The sequence below is a fragment of the Apaloderma vittatum genome, unplaced genomic scaffold (assembly GCF_000703405.1).
Source record: "Apaloderma vittatum isolate BGI_N311 unplaced genomic scaffold, ASM70340v1 scaffold15164, whole genome shotgun sequence".
NCBI lineage: Eukaryota > Metazoa > Chordata > Aves > Trogoniformes > Trogonidae > Apaloderma > Apaloderma vittatum.
In genome coordinates, this window is record NW_009713359.1 from 74,571 (window position 1) to 94,604 (window position 20,034).

At 38.1% G+C, this 20,034-nt stretch overlaps 1 protein-coding gene across 3 annotated transcripts in view; it reads left to right on the forward strand.

Annotated features, from left to right (window-relative positions):
* LOC104273126 (myosin light chain kinase, smooth muscle) overlaps positions 1–20,034 on the forward strand; it is a 73,060-nt gene that overhangs the window by 15,825 nt on the left and 37,201 nt on the right. For 2 of the 3 annotated variants that reach the window (XM_009868342.1, XM_009868344.1), the window contains exons 4-6: positions 10,298–10,348; positions 12,009–12,136; positions 15,429–15,582. In XM_009868342.1, coding sequence (XP_009866644.1) covers positions 10,298–10,348; positions 12,009–12,136; positions 15,429–15,582 — 333 coding nt within the window. Of the gene's footprint in view, positions 1–1,709; positions 1,713–10,297; positions 10,349–12,008; positions 12,137–15,428; positions 15,583–20,034 lie in introns of all 3 variants that reach the window. The other variant, XM_009868343.1, reaches the window with a different exon arrangement.

A 20,034-nucleotide genomic window follows, 5' to 3' on the forward strand; every position in this document is an offset into this window, starting at 1 on the left:
CTGCTTGTCTCACTCTTGATTTTTATGGAAATGGGGTAAAGGTAGCAAAACAGAAGCTCTGACCTCAGAAATTATTGTGAAAAGAAGGTTGAAATAGTCGTGAATGGTTTTGTTAAGGTTGCTCCATGGCATATGATATCAGTGTTTAAAGTTCTTGAACTTCTCATAAGCTCTTTTTTGAAAATACCTTTAAAACATCTTACTTATTGCACTGAAAACATCTAGGTAACCAGAGAGAATGTTAGGAAGCTGGACTTTGGAAAAGCTTTTGGAAAACTTTGGAAAAATACATATTTAATTTAAAAGGATTTGGCTCCAGAGGTTCTACAGGTGTTTTTTAACAAATCAGCTGCAGTCTCTGAGAACTGTGTGTATTTGTCTGCCTGAAATGAGTGTTATATTTGTACATTTTTTGGGGGCAGAATATGCAAAATTGTTCCAGTACACTTCGCAATTTCAATTTAAACTGAAATTTCTTTCAGATGTAGAGATTTAAAGTTCCTTACCTGAAAGGCAACAGGCTTAACAAGTCAGATATTTGTGCATATATACTGTATTTCTCTCAAAAAAACTAAAACCAAAAAAGGTGTATAAAGAAGGACTATGAATAAGATGTCCCAATCTAATAAGGAGATTAATTTTTACTCTGATCTCCTCTAGTTTTTGTTGCTACATTAACTCACCAACAGTCCTAATAGTGAGTGTAAGGAAAGATACTGAAGAAATAGAGAGCAGAAATTCATAATAATCCCACTGAATAAATTCTGTATTTTAAATAGTTAATTCAGTCACAACAGTGTATACTGTTTGGGGTACAGAAGCTATGTAGTCTCTGTCATTTTTAGAAATACTTCTTGGGTAAAAAAATCCCTACTTCCCATTTTCTGTAAGAAAGTGTAAGTCAAGTTTTATAGCTAGCATCTATGTCACCCTTTTCTCCCTTCAGATAAATTATAAGTGATCCTTGGTTTTTGCTCTAGTAGAAACCTTCAGAAACAATAACTTTTAGTTATTTAAAGCAAAGATCAATACCTTACTTTTTGTAAAAGAGAATGAATGTCAACACTATGGTAATCTGTAGAATTTGGTTCACTTTGAGAATAGTCACTGACTCAGGTCACTTAACTGCTCTTTTTATTTTATTACTGGAAGCTTGGGTTTTGTAAGATACAGAAATCCAATAGTAAGAAAAATTTGGAGCATTACCTCTTTTGAAATGCAATGCATATTAGACTCTGGTTTAAGCAGTTATTCTCAGAAAAACATAGAATCACAGATCTATGAAGGCAGCTTTTTAGCATTCAGTGTTTAACAATATATCTGAATGGATGCTTGCCGTGTTTATGTGCAGAAAGCATTGCTCCCATGAGAGCAAATTTGGAAAATTACAGTGTATTTCTTTTTACTTACGACTGTTATTCCCTTACCAGAATTTAGTAATAATTACGACTGCAGGATACAACTCTGTAATGACAAATAGAAGAGAGAATAACATTTCTGAGAATAGCACACAGATCCGGCTTTGAATTTGAGAGAAATCGATTCTGAGGAAGACCTCTTTCTTTAATGTTGGAGTTGGTTCATTCTTCACTGACTGTCCTGACTCAGGCTTTGTTGCTTGTGTCTTTGCTAAGCAAATGTGAAATGCTACTGAGTCAGAATAATAAAGTGTTATGTTTCTTCTGCACAAATTTAAAAGACTAGAAAAGGCAGTGGAAAATTGGAACCTTTCATTATTTATCATACTGCATACTCCATGCCATGCCAGAACAATCAGTGGTTAATATAAGGGTCTCCTAGTTTGACAAAACCCTGCAGCAGAATTACTAAGCTAAAAACTCTCACCACTTAAACATTTATCTAGGGAGCTTTGAAAGCATCTGCTGTAAAGGGATTTGGACACCCAACTCCCATTGACATTAGAATTTACTTCAAATTTAGCTTAAAAAGAATTGCTTATTTTAATTACCAAGGCCACCTGCAAAATCTTCAGTGCCTATTAAAATAAATATTTCTGTCCCAACAAACTGTGGAAAAATCAAAGTGCTGCTTGAGATTTTTAAGAGTAAATAATTTGAAGGATTATAAATAAATATACTCTTTTTCAAAAAATCTATTACTACACATTTCCTAATATTTTGTCCTCCTTAGTATATCTTAAGACGAGGACAAAACAGCAGTAAATCATGGCTGAACTAATTAGCCCAAGATCAGGCACATTCATTTGCAGATCTAGAACCCAAGTTCGTTGATCCTCAGTCTTGTGATTGGTTTGCATGCAATATCCAAACTAATACAGATTTTTTTAAACTGAAGTCCCAAAAATTTACATAGAACACGAGCTTTCCAAAAGATGGGGTTTTGTTCTGACTTTTTTTTTTCAAAATTTGCTGAGGAAAAAGGCATATTACAACAGTTAGGTGCTGATTTTTTTTTAACTTCACCAAAGCTAAACTCTGCAGTGTAGCTTTACTATAGTAGGAAGAAACTACTTCAGTCATTGCTACTGAGAAAAGAATTTACTTTAATGCTTTTGAAAATAACCCTCCTAAATCTAAGCATTGGATTAAAGTGTTTGGAAAGAAATGCCTGCTGTTTTTTGTAGGGCTAACTCCCAGCACTACCTCCAGTAAATGTTAAGAAATGGCAACTATCACCTGTCATGATCAGTGGTATGAAAACATAAGAGAATATCCTGCATTCCCTCATCTGAGTAACACTTGTTAAACACATTCTCCTATTCAAACCACATACATTGAAGGGATGACCCAGCAGAGAGTTTAATTGCACAAATATAGGATCTTGTGCTCAGTTAAAAATAAAGTTATGTCAAAGAAAAGAACTTCTTCCACACACCTTCAAGTAAAGGAGTCTAAAATACATTATTTAGCAGTATTTGCTATCCTACTGATAAATTTTTTTTATATTTGCTAGTATATAAAATGTTTGATTTCATGTCAAACACTTTTTTGGATAAGTAACGATGCATTCTCTTGCTGACAGTTGTTAATAAAATGTCACCACTGACACTGTCTGGATCAAATCCTCTGGAAAGCTGCACTGTTATCTTCCCAGATCTGATTTCTTTCTATGATTGGTACTTGGATGCGAGGCTGAGCAGTGCCATCTCTGGAACAGTATGTCATAAAAGTAAATATGTCAGACAGGACTCCTCATCCTGCTACATGTTCTTTTCTATAGTGGGAGGGATTCTAAGCATTTTAATTACCATGGAAAAATTATGACTCAGTGGCCAAGTAATGAGCATTTCTGTTTTCTACTCTTCAATAAACAATCTTGTCAGAGAATCCAAGTCTGCAAGCACCATTTTAAAAAAAGCCATTAAAACATTAAACTTGATGCATCCAGATTAGATAATATATAAATAAATAAACACTTCAAGTTTTATGTTGATTTCCATTTTATCAATATAATATGAAACACAGCTCTGTTGAATCTTAAATGTTTCAAAATCTTTGGTTTATATCAGATTATTTTTAGGGGGCTGGTTAGCTCAGTCAGTTGAGCGTGGCGCTAACAACGCCAAGGTCGTTGGTTCGATTCCCGTTCAGTCCCCATGTGTTGCCTGATCTAGTCGACAGGTGGCATCCCGTGCGACAGGGAGGCTGGATTAAAATGATCTCTAAGGTCCCTTCCAGCCTAGGCCATTCTATGATTTTGTCTTTGGTATAAAACTCGCCATTTTCTAAGGGAAGAACTCAGTAACTAAAGAAGTAACTGAGAAGGTCAGAGATGTTCTTTCAGTTGCAGAATTAAGAGCACTGAGCAGCAGCTGTGACCTGGTGACTGTGCTGCAGCTGGCCTCTTTGGCCCCTGCCATAATCTGAGATGCTTTTGAGGGTCAACGCGGCTATTCAGACCAGTTCTCTCAGTCCCATTCATTTCCCAGAAGGCCCATGCTGCTCCACTCCTGGCTGTTGCACAAATAACCAAGACATCTTCTGCACAGAGAGTGCAAGTACTTAGTGTGTTGGAACAATATAGATTACATTGCAAGAGAAGACTGACCAAACTTTTCCAAGGAAAATAAATAATCTTTTTTTCTAAGAGAGGCTGAAAATTTCACTTTTAGTATATGTAAATAAAATTGCAATGAGCTACTTTGAAGACCTAGATACTTAAGACCTAGATATGATCTCTCTGAAACTGAATAATGAAAGGTGTTGACCTCATTCCTCCAGATTAAGGTCCAAGTGTTCAGTAACTGTACGTACAAACGGATCAATGGAGAAACACTCATTTGTTGTGTAAATCACTTTTCCTTGATGCCCAGTTTAGTGCTGTTTAGCTAAGGCTGGATATGCGTTTTGAATCTCTGCCAAGTTGCTTTACAGCTCACACCATACTGACGTTTTCTGAGTTAATGTTGGCACAGAACAGTATTTTCCATATGTTTTTCATGCAGTCCATCCTACATATCTGTATGTTGACAGGAGAAGACAGAAATGTTTATTGACTGTCTCATGCAGAGAAAAATGAGCATCATTTTTGCAGAATGGCCTTGAACTGAAGAAGTGCCATGGATCGTTAATTCCTGGTTAAGTATTTGGCTAGAAATTGCAGATCTGAGTCATATCATAGAAGCACTGACCAATGTTTCTCCTTTGTAAAACAGGGTCCTAAATCCATTGGCTTCATTAATGTGCAAAACCACATAACACCTAGCTTTTCCCACAGAAATCACGTGGAGATCCTGAATGTCCAAATGACCTGACAGTATTTTCCTACATGACAGACTGAGTTAAAAGGCTGGTGACCTAATTTAGACTCCTCTTCCTCTAAGCCTGAGCAAGTAGTTTGGCATCTAATTGCAGATGTTCTAGCAGGACATGAGAAATATGACAGGTAAATCTATATTTAAGAAACTAACGTTGTTGTCTTGCTCTCACCAGAGCCTTTAGTGGAATTCACAAGACCTGGGTTATTTGTAAGCTCTGTTTGATGCTGGATCTCTTCTGTGCTGCTCGGGTTTGCTTTAATTGCAGGAACTGCTCAAGCACTGTGCTATTAGACTGCTATAGAGTGGATTCTTCCTCCAGCCGAGCTGTTTTGAAATACTGAGTTATTCTCAGTGTCCAGTATTGCATTATTGAATCTCAGAGTGTGCTAGCTCTCTCTTGAGTGGAATGCGAGAGTGAGTATTTCCTGGATTTTTATTTTTATTTTGAGCAGGAGGAGGCTGGATTTTTTTCAATTAGAGGACAATCTCTGCATGATTTACAAACTAAATATGGGATTTTGCAAAAAAATGACAGTTGTTTTTAATTAAAAAAAAGCTATTAAAAACTGTTCTGAAACACACAAACTCAAATAACTGACTTATATGGCATTTAGTTTTTGAATTTCTGCTTGTCATCAGATTTAAACCAGAGTTGCTTTCTATTTTATTGTATTTAGATAACAAACAGCTATTTGGAAACAGTATGAGAAATTGGCTCTTTGAGAAGCAATGAAGCGAAACTGTTTAAGCTTTCAAACCTTGATGAAGTTTTCAGGCTACTGGTGTTAGTGCATTGTGACTGTCATTTTTCTCCATAGCAATTAACATAGGTTCATGAATATACTGAATAAATCAGTAAGTAATGATGTGTTGTCTCTTTCTACTACAATTGTAGTCATCATCTTTCTTCTGTTTCATCGTACCTATGCTGTGACTGTAATAAGTTCTGTACTATCAATGAAGTCTGTGACAGAAGCAAGAATAGAACTGAATAATTCATTGCCTTGACCACAAGGCCAAGTGTTTTATTTTTTTGTGTACTTCCACATCTCAGTCATTTTACAGTTTCTGGCATAGCAGCGAGTAGTAAAGCTTTACAGTCACCTTTGATTCAGACTCTGATATCTATCCCCACAAGGGTCTGAAGGAGGCTACACAGTGATTCGTTTTCACGTGGATGAGACCTCACAATGTCACGTCCCACATGTCTGAAGCATTCAAGAGAGATGGGGAAGGAGGAGCAGAGACCTGAATCTAGGTTTTCCATCTCCTGTATAAATATTCTTGTTATCATATCTGACACGTTACAGAGATGAGTTCTTTTTCAGTTCCTTTCAAAGGAAACTCTGAAAGAAACAATTTAATTTCTCTCAGAAAATGACATCTTGAACAGTTTTGCATGAGATGAAAATGGTTTTCTATGTCACTATAGAACTAGAGTATGCCATTAGTCCTTCTCCTATCCAGAGCTAAAATGAGACTATTCCAGAAGCAGACAGAAGCAGAGAAATATATTTCTCCCTCTAGGTTAGGTATTTATTGTACAAGTTTGCCAGGTGCTGAAATCTATCACTATAGAAAACGTGCACATAATTTTAAGTGTGACCCTCAAGGCAGACAGTAGGAATTTTGGATTGTTTGGAAATGCTATCTTGAGTACTGATGATTTTTCAGACTGGAAGAGTTTAACTTCATGCTTTAGGAAAGCAAGCTGTACAGAGAGCCATTTCAGGGGAGGGCTATGCCTATTTTTAGTAAAATTCCAAAAAAGGGAAAAAACAAGAAAGACGGAGGCTGCTGAACATAACTGCTCTCACAAATTCACCATCAGGGCAAAGAACGGCACAGCTGAATGTCCCACAGCTATCAGCCTGCATGGGATCTTTCCCTTTTTTAGGTTATGTCCCCCACACAGACACAAGCTCTCTAAGAGGCAAACCTGCCTATAAAGTTATGTAAATACCAGCCTTGTAATGTTTACATTTTAAGTTGTTTCCAGAAGGCAGATTCATTTAAGGAGGGAATATTATGTCTTTTTATTTCTAGGCTGATTTTCAGCTTCAGCCTGTTTCAATGTAAATATCAAAAGAGAGACAAACTGTATTTTTTTTTTAGAAAGCAGCAGAGGCAGACTTGAACTAACATTTTGAAGAGGCTCAAATATTTTAATGAAAACAATCATTTGCCTCATCAGCTCTGGGTAATCTTATTAGATTTTTTTCACTAGCTGTCTCCAGCAGCTTTTGAAAAACAAGGTTGCATTTCAAAAAAATGCATGAGAGTAGCTGTTATTCTTAAGAAAGATCTAGGAACAGCGGAGTGTATGCTATTAGCCAAAGAAGTCAGCTTCACAGACCAAGAGACACATCTTTGTACTCATCCCCTTCCCCTGCCTTTCATTTCTGCTCAGGGTTGTTTGTTTCTGCGAAACAGGATATTCAGCCAGACCTTTCTGCAGCCCTTTGCAATCTGCAAGGGTTTGATGAAGTCCAGTGACGATCTGTACACCCTTAGCTAAGTGAATGTAATGTTCTGCTGGGTGAAAACTAAAAGTCAAACAAAAAATTTTGTATTTGCGTATAAAAAGCGGTACCCTAGCTGAATGAATGAAGTGATGGGTTCATGTTCTTTGCTTTGCTGCTGTGGAAGTCCTCACTGAGGTGAGAGCCTTTTAAACTCTCTTAAGCACAGCTCATAGTTATTCCAGGGCTACATGGGACGCCATACATTTATTCCATATACGGGGTAAATGTAATACCTGGTGGTTCATTATACATCCTAGCCTATATAGAAACATTGTTCTTTAACAGTGATGAATTGAATGTCGCTGACTATAACTGTGAATGAACAAATGATATTATCGGGGTCCCTTTCATGATGAACTGGGAGTGGCTGATAACAGGCAGAGAAAAGAGAGTGGTATCAGAGTATATAGATATCCATTCTGTTCATGTATTGTGCAAAGGCAGAGAATGACATTGGTGGCCTGGAGGAAAAAATATATCTTGAGATATTAAGAGTCAGAGTGAAACATGAACATTTGGAGGGTGTGATGACTCCACCAGCACCTTGCTGGTTAACTAAGGTACTGCAACATATATTCGATGTTGGCCAAGAGGTGATAGCTGAGTGGAAATCATGCTGGATTAAGGAATTTGCTTTTCCTCCTATTTGTCTGCAGTGACATTTCTGAAAAATAGCAATAGTATCTGCAACCCAAAATGACACTTAGCAAACGGTGCTTTTTCCTCTTCGTTGGTGCTCTTTGACCATATCAGGCTTAATGGAGTGTAGAAGTTAGTAAATTCATGTCATTGCTTTAGCTTGTATTAAAAGCCATTATAGCTCTGAGGAGATACTCAACAGCTATTTCAGTCTCAGTTTAGAGAATAGCAAAGAATCTGATGTCAAATACAGCACGCACACACAGAGAAAAGTTTACATGTCTTTAAATCATATAAGTGAGTTAGTTTGCATGGGCTTATGCATCTAATGGGTAATGGATTATTTCCACTAATAGGGATGTTTAACAGCAGACAGTAGGCCAGACTTTATAGCCCTTCCAGCTGGCACCCGATCATATAAGTAGATTCACCCACATAACTGTGGCTATTACACTGAAAATAAGAGTTTCAGCTCAGGGTGTGACCATACAGTGACAAAGAGGAAAGCTCCTCTGAAAGCGCAACTTCTTGCTTTTGCTCCTACCGCTGGAGCAGGAAAGAGGAGCTACAAACATATTTGCTGTCAGTTACTACAGCAGCCAGGATTGGTGGCCTGAAAAGTAATGGATCCCTCTAATGAGGAGCAGTGCCCTTTGAAGGCCTTCATTTAAACAGGGTCAGGCCCTCGTGGAAGATGTGACAAAGCTCATGCTTTGGTGGTCCAGTTATACTAGGATAAACACCTCATAAGTACTAACCTGAACCTTCAACTAGATCTGTTGAGCTGACAGTCATTGAAGAAAGGCTTCCTTGAGAAAATTCCAACTATTCTTTTGTACCTTAGTCATAAGTACTGCAATATCCTACTTCTCCATTATTGTGTTTCTGGTTCCTACAAAATCAGTGAAGACCAAGCATATAAAAGCTAAGCACACTTTGAGAGAAAATTACTCTGAAATGAAAAGTTTGTAAAAGAGAAGGTGGCAAACCTTATTTCATATTCAGTGCATAGCGAACTGTTCTCCAGAATGAACTGAATAAGCACTGGTGTTGACAGATAAACATTATATATTTATTAAAGCATTTGGTCCTTTAACAACCTGTAGCACATCAGGTACTATCTCAAACGACTCTGAAACTTAAAATCAATCTTCACGTCTGTCTGTTGGTTAAGATCTAACATTAGACTCCCGTGGTGGGTTCACAACTCATGGCTCCTTATTCACGGAGCATCAGATGATATGTTCCCTGGGTATCAAGCACAGTTTGTAGTTTGCTGTAGCAAATGGAGTTAAAATAAAAGGCTCTTTTTATTGGTTTGGTGGATCTGGGGGCCTTTTTTTGCTGCTCAGTGTCTACTTTGAAGTAACTTAAGTAAATGAACCCAAAAATTCAAACCTTTTAAGATTGTTGTGGCTATCGTTATGCGTATTCTGCCAGATATCCAAAAGCACTTAGCAGAAACTGCTTCCGTTGGGGACAATAACATCTTAAAAGCCAGACTACTTCAGTCGAGCTGCCTACTTGAGCATCAGAAAATACGAAATTTCCTTTCACAGCAGAGGCCACCCTCTGACAAGAATGCTTAGGGTGGCAGATAAAATGAGAGTGCTCTAAAAGGAATGAGCCCCTCCACTTCTGGAATTCAATTATTTGAAGGCATCCAGACTGTTATATTTAATGGCTACCACTAGACCTAACTCCTATGTATTTGTCCTTTTGAACCTGTTTCTGTTTTTGTCTACTTCTTTTGTTTCTTTTATGCCTGCTGCCTGGTAATTTAATTGGGTGACCCTCTAGTTTTGTTTGTGGAAAATAGTTAACAGTCATTTTCTACCTGCCTGTCTTCTCTATTGTCTTTCTACTTACTATTCACAGTTTGTAAAACATTGTCTTCCCAAAATGTATGCACTCAGATTTTAAATTCTAGGCCATATTTTTGATGCCATGACCCTTTCGTTCATGAAAACATCAAATAGTTGTGCCTGCCTGGGGAAGAGGATGAGGCGGAGGAGTGATACTAGTATTTACTGCCTGTATATATTGCTGTTTCTTTGCTAGCTTGCAAGTGGTATAAGAAGCAGTATGTGGTGTTAACTATGCTATTTTTAACTGAACTAATTCAGAATGGATTATACTGGAAATCTGAGCAGAAATTCAGTATGAGATGGATCTCAGGCTGGTGTTTTCATCCCGGTTAAACTGCTGTAAGGAACCGAGTGTGGCAGATTATGGGAGATGTATAGCAAATTTCTTTGATTCTTTTCAAAGTTCCAGTTTCAGCTGTGAATATTCTGAGGATCATTTGGCATAGTGAAAGTGCTTTTTGAAAGTATTTTTATACCTATCAAAACTCACCTATGAATTAACTTTTTTTTTTTTTTTAAACTAGGTGAAGCTACAGTGAAGAAGAAACCAGCTCCAAAGACTCCTCCAAAAGCAGGTAATTTATTGTGTGTTGTCATCCTGTAGGGGAAAATAATAAACCAATACAGTTTTAAAGAACAGACACCACATTTCTAAGTACAGTTCTTTGCCTGCTCAATTTGTTTGCGTATGTGATTAAACAGTGGATAAGCAAAGTTCCTTTTTCAAACTTGTTTGCATGGTTACACTGCACTAAGACCTAAATAATGAGCATGCAAAAAAGTTACTATTGAATAAACCATATCAATATCTTATCAAATGTCAGTAGTAGTGCTGTAACTCATGCCCTTTTCTATATCCACAACACACTGTAGCCTTCTGTGGAAGAGATTTTTCTATATATCGCAGAATGCTACCTCTGCATGAGTAACTGCCACAGAGAAGTTGGTAGATTCTACTTTCCCTCATGACTGGCGTTATGGTAACCTATTCATGTGCTTGCACTCTCCTAGGCAAAGCTATCTGTGTATGAAGTTAGCCAGAATGTTCCTCTCCAGGAACCTGCTTTCAGTTTCTTGAAACTTTGTCAGACTTAAACTGTTCAAGCTGTTTTCTATGCCAGATATGTGTCTCAGCCTGGTTTCCTTCAGATATTTTCAAAACAAAAACGCTTTTCAAAGATCAAGTCGGGACGGGGGGCAGACGCATGACTGCTTTGTTTTAATTAAATTGAAAGCATTTTTTTTTCATGCCCAGTAGCCCTGTGCTTTGGAAAGGAACGTTACATTTGGCAGTGAGGCCATTCTAATGTTAGGGAATGTCTTTTCCCATTTCTGTCCTCAAATCTGCCCCCTTCCCTCTCAGCACTCCCAATATTTTTTGCTGTGCCGCTCTTTTAAAACAACACAACAAGTTTCACCCTGGAGTTGTCTGGGCTGTGATAGTTCTGGCATCTGTCCCTAGCAGCTACCAGGGGTCTGGCACATTCAACATCACAACCAAGTCAAGAAGTAGCACTGTTCACTGAAGAGATGTTCTGCCGTCTATTGATACTCAGGCAGTGATGGGGAAGAGGAGGAGAAATACCTGATTCAGAAATGGATGAGTATGAATGAGGCTAAAAAATTTAAAAGAAGCACTGTAATACACAAACAAAAGGATCTGTCATTGTTCATGGGAAAATGGAGTGTGATGGTGAAAGACATTGATTTCCTTCCTTGTATCTCTAATAGATGTCCCACATGTTGTTTACTTGGCTACTGAAGCCAGAGTCTTCATAGGCAGGTGATGAGTCTTAAATTTTCAGAATGCTGTTGATGGCAGTAGGGAGCAGGTTTGCAGACTCCCTCAGCACATGCAAATTGGTATGAAGCTAACTGGAGCTGTTCTTCAAAGATACAAAATGCAAAAGAATAAAGACGTTTTTCTGAAAAACTGAACATAAAATTTCATAAGCTGTAGGTTTGGAATTGGTGGTAGATCTTAACAAGTTTGGCCTTTGGATTTCTGTACCATGGTCTTGAGGAGAAAACTTCTAATGGGTAAATCGTTATTGCTTCACTAAAGTAAAATTAACAATGTCCACAGAAGTGTTTCATTGCAAGCAACAGATAACTGCTGATCTGGATTTCAAATGCCTCTCTGGAACTGTTGAGCTGAGAGATGTATGTGTTTTGCATTTTAAGAAGAACAGAAAGAATAGCCACCTAAAGAGAGATTTTTTTTTTTTTCATCAGCTACTCCTCCTCAGATTACTCAGTTCCCAGAAGACAGAAAAGTCCGTGCGGGTGAATCAGTGGAATTGTTTGCCAAGGTTGTAGGAACAGCACCTATAACTTGCACCTGGATGAAATTCCGTAAGCAGGTAAATTATTTTCTGCTCTGCTTTAACAATCATTGGAAAAAGTAGAGCTGAAAAGAAACACCAGTGACCCATCTTTTCCATCTGCCTTCTGCAGGAACTGGCAAAGTCCATTTCATTCCCGCTAGATGTTCTCCTCACATCTGCTGAAAACATTCCAATGATAAAGATTTCACAATCTCCGTTAATAACCTGTTGCAGTGCTTAAATATTCACAGTGTTAGATTTTTTTCCCTAATGCCAAACCCAAATCTTTCTTGCTACAGTGTAAACCCATTGCTGCCTGTCCTCTCCTACAACAAATGTTCCTTTGAGAAAAGCCTCAGATCATGTAATTAAAGGATAGGTGATGTCAAAGATATAGGTATCTGAAAAGTATCTGCCCCAGGAAACAATCCTCTCCTTCAGAAATAATCTCTTCTTTGTTGATGCTTGGTCTAAAGTTATGACAGAGGGGTAAAATGCCATATAAGAAGCTTGAGCGAAACATCTTACAACACAAATGTTGCCATGCAATGGACAACAGCAATTATGCTGCCATCAGTGCCCTCACCCCCTGGGTTTAATTTGTTTATTAATTAATTTCCTTGGGCTATATTACATGTGTCCATAAGGACAGTTTCTAAAGAGAGTTGCTTTAGTGAATAATAAAACGACTTTAAAACAAATAACCTAGTATACAAACTGGAAGTTGAAGCACCATGTTAAGATAGAGCAAATATAAATATGTGGTGTAGCTGCTATTCTGTCTATTTCATTCTGAACTCATTATGCACTCTTTAGAACAGAAATAAAAACATGTCCTCCAACGAGGAAGTTTAGACTCTAAATCCAGATGTGTCAGCATTTAATTGAAAGAATTCAAAACAGTTTGCTAGTGAAAATGGTATTCCAGAGTCCATCTTTGCTAAATAAGCTCTTACTTCAAGGGAAAGGGTGATTTTTTTTTCCTCAAAATTCTTTAGTTTCAAGACTGGTGTTAAGAAGTGGCCTACTCATTTCTACAAAAGTAGATCTCAGAAGATCAAGTGACTTTCAGTGTCCTGTTTTGCTGAGCTCTGTCTTAACACATGGGTAAAATGAACCCCTCAGAAGTGAGTTTCTGGTTTGTGCCAAATTCTGAGTTCATTTTTGAATACGACAATCCTATTTCCATAGCATTCAAGGCCATTTTTAATGAAAATCTTTGTGGCAGTAGAGACCAGCAGCTCACAATACCCATATCAAATCCATAATCTGTGATTCTACACCTTTTTTACCTTTGTAAAGTGTTATTTTTAGCGTCTTTAGATTTTCTTCTTTAGTAATTCATTATGAGGCAATCTAAAGGTTTGCAAAATCATGCATTAAAATGACATATACATTTTTAAATGGTTCATTATGGCAGGTAAATGAGATAGAAAAGAAGAAAACTTCAGGAAGGTTAGTAAACACTGTAGGAGGACAAGTGAGGGCAGCAGTCTTTCACTTATTAAATTAAATGGGGCACCAGTTACTATGTACTGTGCTGTACCATTATTTTGCTTTCTGTTTTGCTTACATATGTCCACATATTGTTTCTTCTTGTATTTTTTCCTTTTTTTATAAATGTGGTTGATTTCAACTCTGTTCCATTCCCAGTCCTGAAACTGAAAATCACCCAGGTGTTCTTACAATTTTCCTGGGAGTTATTTGTAGTAGTTATTAGAGCAGATCCAGTAAGTGGTGAGTTGTGATTTCATCCCTGTCACCGTATGCTGCAGAGTGCAGGAGGGACCTATCCCCTCCATGTTCCTTCCTCACATTCCCTCAAATTCAAGAGAGACACAGTGATATATTCTGGACAAATATCTTTGTGGGAGCAAATGCTGGACGTTCGCTGTTTGGAAGCTAGGCTCCGAAATTAGGGAGTTTGGCTCAGTCTAGATTTTGATACATTCAGTGAAGGATAGTTTGGGTGAGATAGCTCAGATCCTTAATGTTAGTGATTCTGTGAAAGGGCAGTCTACGGAAGTTGCAGGGCAGCACCAGCATTCCTTCCTGGCACCTTCACCAAGCCACTGAGCATCTTTCAGGGCTTTCTCTGCATAGCGCAGATCTAATTCTGCTGGACTGATTTTTTTAATACTATTACGCTTTGATTAATTCTAATCAAGCACAACATATAAGCCAGTGCAGAATATCAGAACAACAAAGTACGGGGGCAGAGGGAAACAACTTTCAGGGAAATTAAAACTCTAATGCTACATAATCCCATTTGCTAACTTTCTATTTGAGTTACTGCATGAGCATCTTTCTCGGGTTACTTTTGGACATACAGCAGTGCATTTGTTCTATCTCAGTGTAGGAGAAAGCAGGGAAAGTCCTGCTCTTAGCCTTGTAATCTCTTGCTCTCTGAATATATGAGACAAGATAAGGCAAACTAAATAGCCTTCATTTTTAACGACATTCTGAAAATGACTTGGAAGAGTCACTTATCTAAGAAGGAAGTGGTGGGAGGAAGAAGGGCATTGACATTGTCTGTTTCGTAAGAACACGGCGTACAGCTTCTATAATTGCAGTGCAGCATTATGAGGTTTTCAAATAATCTGTCATGTCTCAAACTAATACTGATTAAAATCTAAGTCTCCTTGGCCATTTATGCTATGATAGCTTTGTTTCAATTAAAACCTAGTTCATAATATGCCTGTGGTATTCAGCACAGATTTTGATTTTTGCCTCTCCAGGAAATAAAAATGCTATAGGAAAACTAAATCTGCTCCTTGTGTGTCTCTCTACACAGCTGTAGCATTGCATCTCCATTTCAGGCACTATCATCTTCAATTGTTCAAACCCAAGAAATTGTTACCCTGATTTATGTGGAACTACAGAATCAGGCTGGTTAAGACAAGAGGGTGAAAGTTATTGTCACATTGGGCCTCTAAAAGGGAATGGCAAATGAATTAGGGTATTTAGAGCTAAAACCTTTTCCCACTGTGGTCTCCATAAGATATGTGAGACCAAACTTTGTTCTTCTACCAGTTACACAGCTTGCACTTTCAGCTTGTCACTCTCAGAGGAGTTAGAAAGTGAAACTCCTGTTCCTTAGTGGAGTCCCAGCAACACCAATGCTCCCTGTTGCCATTGAAGGACTGGAGCCATTATAATGTTCCACTCCATTTCTAGGTGTTTTGTGTTGGTTACATGGTTTATTAGCTGCACATATTCACCACTGTAACAGAGTTACATGTAGATAGCACTCAATATGATAACCTTGTATTGTAATTTGAGCTCTTTCAGATACGAAATGTATCTCTTTTTTTTTTTAATTTGACAGATTCAGGAAAATGAATATATTAAAATTGAGAATGCTGAAAACAGCAGCAAACTAACAATATCATCAACAAAGCAAGAACACTGTGGATGTTACACCCTAGTCGTAGAGAACAAACTTGGCAGCAGACAAGCACAAGTCAACCTTACAGTTGTTGGTAAGTCCATAATAAAGTTCAGGTATATACTCATTCTTCAGATATCACTCTATGTTTGCTTTATATATGATGACATGCAAAAAATTCAATAAAATAATCAGATAAGAAGACTGAACTGAAAAACTAGTACTTTAGAAAATATCTGGACTGAATAATGACATTGTAATAAGGATTATAAGCAAGTTCAGTAGGGCCATATTGTTTTATTTTGAAAAATTACTAATTGCAGATGAAGGTGTTACAAGATAGCTCAGCTTAAAAAAAAAAAAAAGAGCTTGTTTCATTTTTTTTATTAGATACCACTTCTTTTTCCCATTTAATGTTTGTAGCATCCAGATGTTTGCTAGACTGAAATTTTTAAAACTTAGTTCAGGAAGGATTGAGGTGGTTTCTGTAAGACCATCCTGTTGCTTAGAGGAGGGAGAATTTACCCTTTTAACTGAAACTCCTACAGTTGTCTATTGTTTTACAGTGACAGAAAGCAGTGATTAAAGGCACTCTGTTTTGAATACAGAGCCCTTCTCGAATACGGGCTTTTACACACATGTATTTTAAAGCTTCAAACAGACTTGCCAGATGACACGTTCAGGCCATCACGTTTGTTGTGGACAGTTAGTTGTAGACTGGTAGACAGTTGCATTATATGTGCAGATAAAACTGCAGCCCAGATCTAGACCAGCTAGCTGGAGTATCAGTCAAAATCTAGAGCTGTGGCATCTAGTCTGAAAGGGCTCATGGACCCTCCTTGGTGTGGATACACAGCGCATGGTTTCCAGGGAAATCTAGGGAAGTTCTACAAGCAAAAAGGGTGAAATATTAGTCTGCAGGATGGGTGTGTTCTTGGCTCTGTTATCAATGACCTGCAGAGGGCTTTTGACACAAGATGGGGGAGGGCAAAGCTTGCCTGGGCATTTGGGCAATCTCTAGTTCAACTAGCAAGGCTGCATCCTCATCCCACTCATAACTTCATTGGCTCTGCTGTCCTGACAGCTATGTGGGCTAGTGAGCAAGTAAAGGAATGCGGGTATAAGGCCAAAGATAAAAATCTGGCTCCAATGAAATCAATGGCAAAATACTATTAACCCTGGAAATTTCGTTTTGGCAATCCAGTGAATAACGTGCAAAGCTTAATGAGTAGAATCACACCTTCAAGAACAATGCTCATTGCTAAAGAGTGAATGTCCCTCAGTAGCATACTGCTGTATATATTGTCAATAGAGGCCTCTTGATTATTTAAATTAATTTCTTGCATCTAATCTGTGGCTTTCATTGCAATTAAAAGATGAATGAATGAGCGTAAATACAAAGTAGATTCAAGTAACGTGCCAGAGAATTCAAGAATAGAAGAAAATAGAATAAATGTTTTTCACATGATGCGTAAATAAATTGTACTACCCCTTCCAGCAGTGGGTTGTGCAGGTCAGAAATACAGCTAGGTTAAAAATTAACACCATGAAAAATCCGTCCTTGTATAATCATTATATAGAATCATAGAACCATAGAATGTGTTGGGCTGGAAGGGGTCTTTAAAAGTCATCTAGTTCAACCCCCTGCAGTGAGCGGGGACACCTTTCCCTAGATCAGGTTGCTCAGAGCCCCATCAAGCCCGACCTTGAATGTCTCCAGGGAAGGAGCCTCCACCACCTCTCTGGGCAACCTGTGCCAGTATTTCACTACCCTCTGTTCCGGGTGAAACTTTTAGCTCCAAAGCCCTAGCACAGCTGATTAGCAGCTAGAAGAATGGCAGGAGATTAATCACTTTTCATATTTACTTTTTTTTAAAAACTTTCCTAGGCAACTGCTGCAGGCTGCTAGCTGTAGCAGGTTATTGGGCAAGACAGATTTTTTTGTCGCTGAACTAGGCCAGCAATTCCTATTATCTTTTCACTGTGTGAGCCTTGACTCATTATTATATAAGTCACTGTTTTATATATTTTGGAGTTAATTGGTTTGAAGGTCTTTGAATTCTATAACCTTATAAAGCTACATCTTAGCTTTCTGCTTTGCTCTTCCATGAAAAATGTGCCAGAGAACAGTGGGATTTCCAAAGATGCTTTTGGGAGAGTTGGATGAAGAATCCTTACAATGTGGTGGAGTGTGCCATGTGTTTTGGCTGATGACAACCTATCTGTTTCCAACTGAAAAGAATAAATTCCCTCTTGTAAAATTGCCAAGCTCTTCAGTGAGACATCTCGCTGATGTCAGCATTGCCAAAGGCATGACAAAGCCTCAAGATTCCTAGTTTGCTACACATGCATTTTAAGGCCAGACTCTTCCATCTGAGTACTCAAAAATGTGGGAAAAGGGAGCAAAAATTTCTTCCCTCTAGAGAGTGGGTTAGAATCTCACTACTGAGATAAAATCTTTCACCCTGTTTGCACCCTTAAAGGTGTTAAATGGTCATGAAAGCTGGAAGGTACTTTCCTCCAAAGCCTACTCCAGTCAAACTAGGGAAGCTAGGGTTCTCTGAATACACAAAATGTGAGACTTCTTAGGCTACCAAATCTCATCCTTAGTCCTAAATTCTTATCTGTCTATTCTCTCTGCTCCGTCCAAAGCACTGGGAAGAAATGTGTCCTCCTTGCCCTGATCCCACATTCACAACAAGCATTTGTGGAGAAAGCCCTGCTGCCATAGATCAGCTCTGTTTTCCTCAGCTATTTATAATAAGGCTCTAAATTCTGTGTGAGCTGCCTCCCTCTAATAAAAGGCACCTCAACGTGTATGCTGTGTGCTCAAAACACTGCTGACTGACTGCAGCCCACAGCTGAATCTTGAACGTATTGAGGGAAACTACACATACCGAGCATCTGCTTTCTGTAGGAGTGTCTGAGCTGGCCTAGAGCTATTTCTCAAAGGGCTAGCTAACAGGCTTGTCTATTCTGAATTTTAGCAAATCAAAGACATTTGTTAAAATATAAAATTAAAAAAGATATGGAAATACAGAAGTATTTCTTCTATTGTTACTTCTTTCTACCATGTAGCTTGCAATGTCTACATGCTAAAGGGCAAGCTTCTAACGTGAAAGTCTCCAATAAGCATTTTCAAATTAAATTTGGAATGTAGCAGGTTGCCTGGAAAAGTGATGCAGTCTCCATCCTTGAAGATGTTCAGGTTCAGACTGGATAAGCATCTGAACAATCTGGTTGGACCTTCTAGCTGGTCCTGCTTCAAGAAGAAGGTCTAGAGACCTTCCTGAGGATATTTAAGACCATCCTGGATCTTGGTTTTATATTTTTGGTTGTCAAGCCTTACTTCACAAAAAAAATACATTATTGACTTAGAGGACAAGGGACTGAACTTATCTGACAGAATTCAAAACAGAAGTGATCCTGCTGTGATTTAAACCCTAGGAGCTGGTTATGATTTTTAGAAATTGTTTTTAATAATGACTTTTAGAGGAAAAAAAAGAAACCCTGCGTTCCTTTGAATGTGGCTCCTAAAGTCTTCAATTTAGCTGCTCATGCTGTCAGACTCAGACTTCCAACTGCATGTTTAACTGAACTCATCAGGGGTTCTGACACTTGAAGAGTTTGAATAGCGTGTGATTTGATGCAGTTTGGGAAAAGATGCTCTTGAAAGAAACCCAACTTGTTATTGTAATGATTATCAATTAACAAAATGTCCATTACACTCAGCCTCCACTGTGAGCTGTTTGCAGTCCACACACCAGATGCACTGATACACAGTCAGGTTAGCAGAGACTTGTTAATTGATAGGCAGTGCAGTGTGGTCATGGGGACACATCACGGAGCCACAGAGACTGAGTCTTGAGTTTCACATTTATTCCTTATGTCACTTTGTATAAGTACTAATGATACCAGGAGACCTGCAGTATAAGTGCAACATTCAAGTTAAGCAATGTCTTCTTTTAAAGGGTTGGCTAGTCCCAAAATGTCCACGTAGAGCTCTTTTCTTTTGATATGATTAGCTCTCTTAAATAAGCAATTTCACTAGCTGAGTGATCTCTCTAGGGAGATTTTGCAACGTTTCTGCTCCAAAACCAAAATGGCCTGATGTGAGACTGAGTTAATGATTTACAGCAGGCACTGTGTCAGATTAAAGTGAACTTCTGTTGCCAAAGCTATATTAAATGAGCCAGTAACGAGCTTAGTGTAAAATAGAACTGAATTAGGCAAGGTAGAGCCCTCACGCTACAGTGATAGCAAGGAATATTAATTCCTTTCATGTCATTTATTGGATGTATATAGGTAAGTTTATCAAATTTATGGTTCTGAACATTTTATATATGTGACAGAAATACACCAATCTGTATTCACTTTTTAGAAAGGAACTTGGTCTTCATATTGGCTAAAGCTGGGTTCTACAACAAAAAGATGAAAGAATAACGGGTATTCAACAAGGAGAAATTAGTACCAGAGAAGTAGTCTGTTCTCCAACTATGCCACAAGCTTCTTTCATGATTTTGGGCATATTGCTTCATATTTCCAT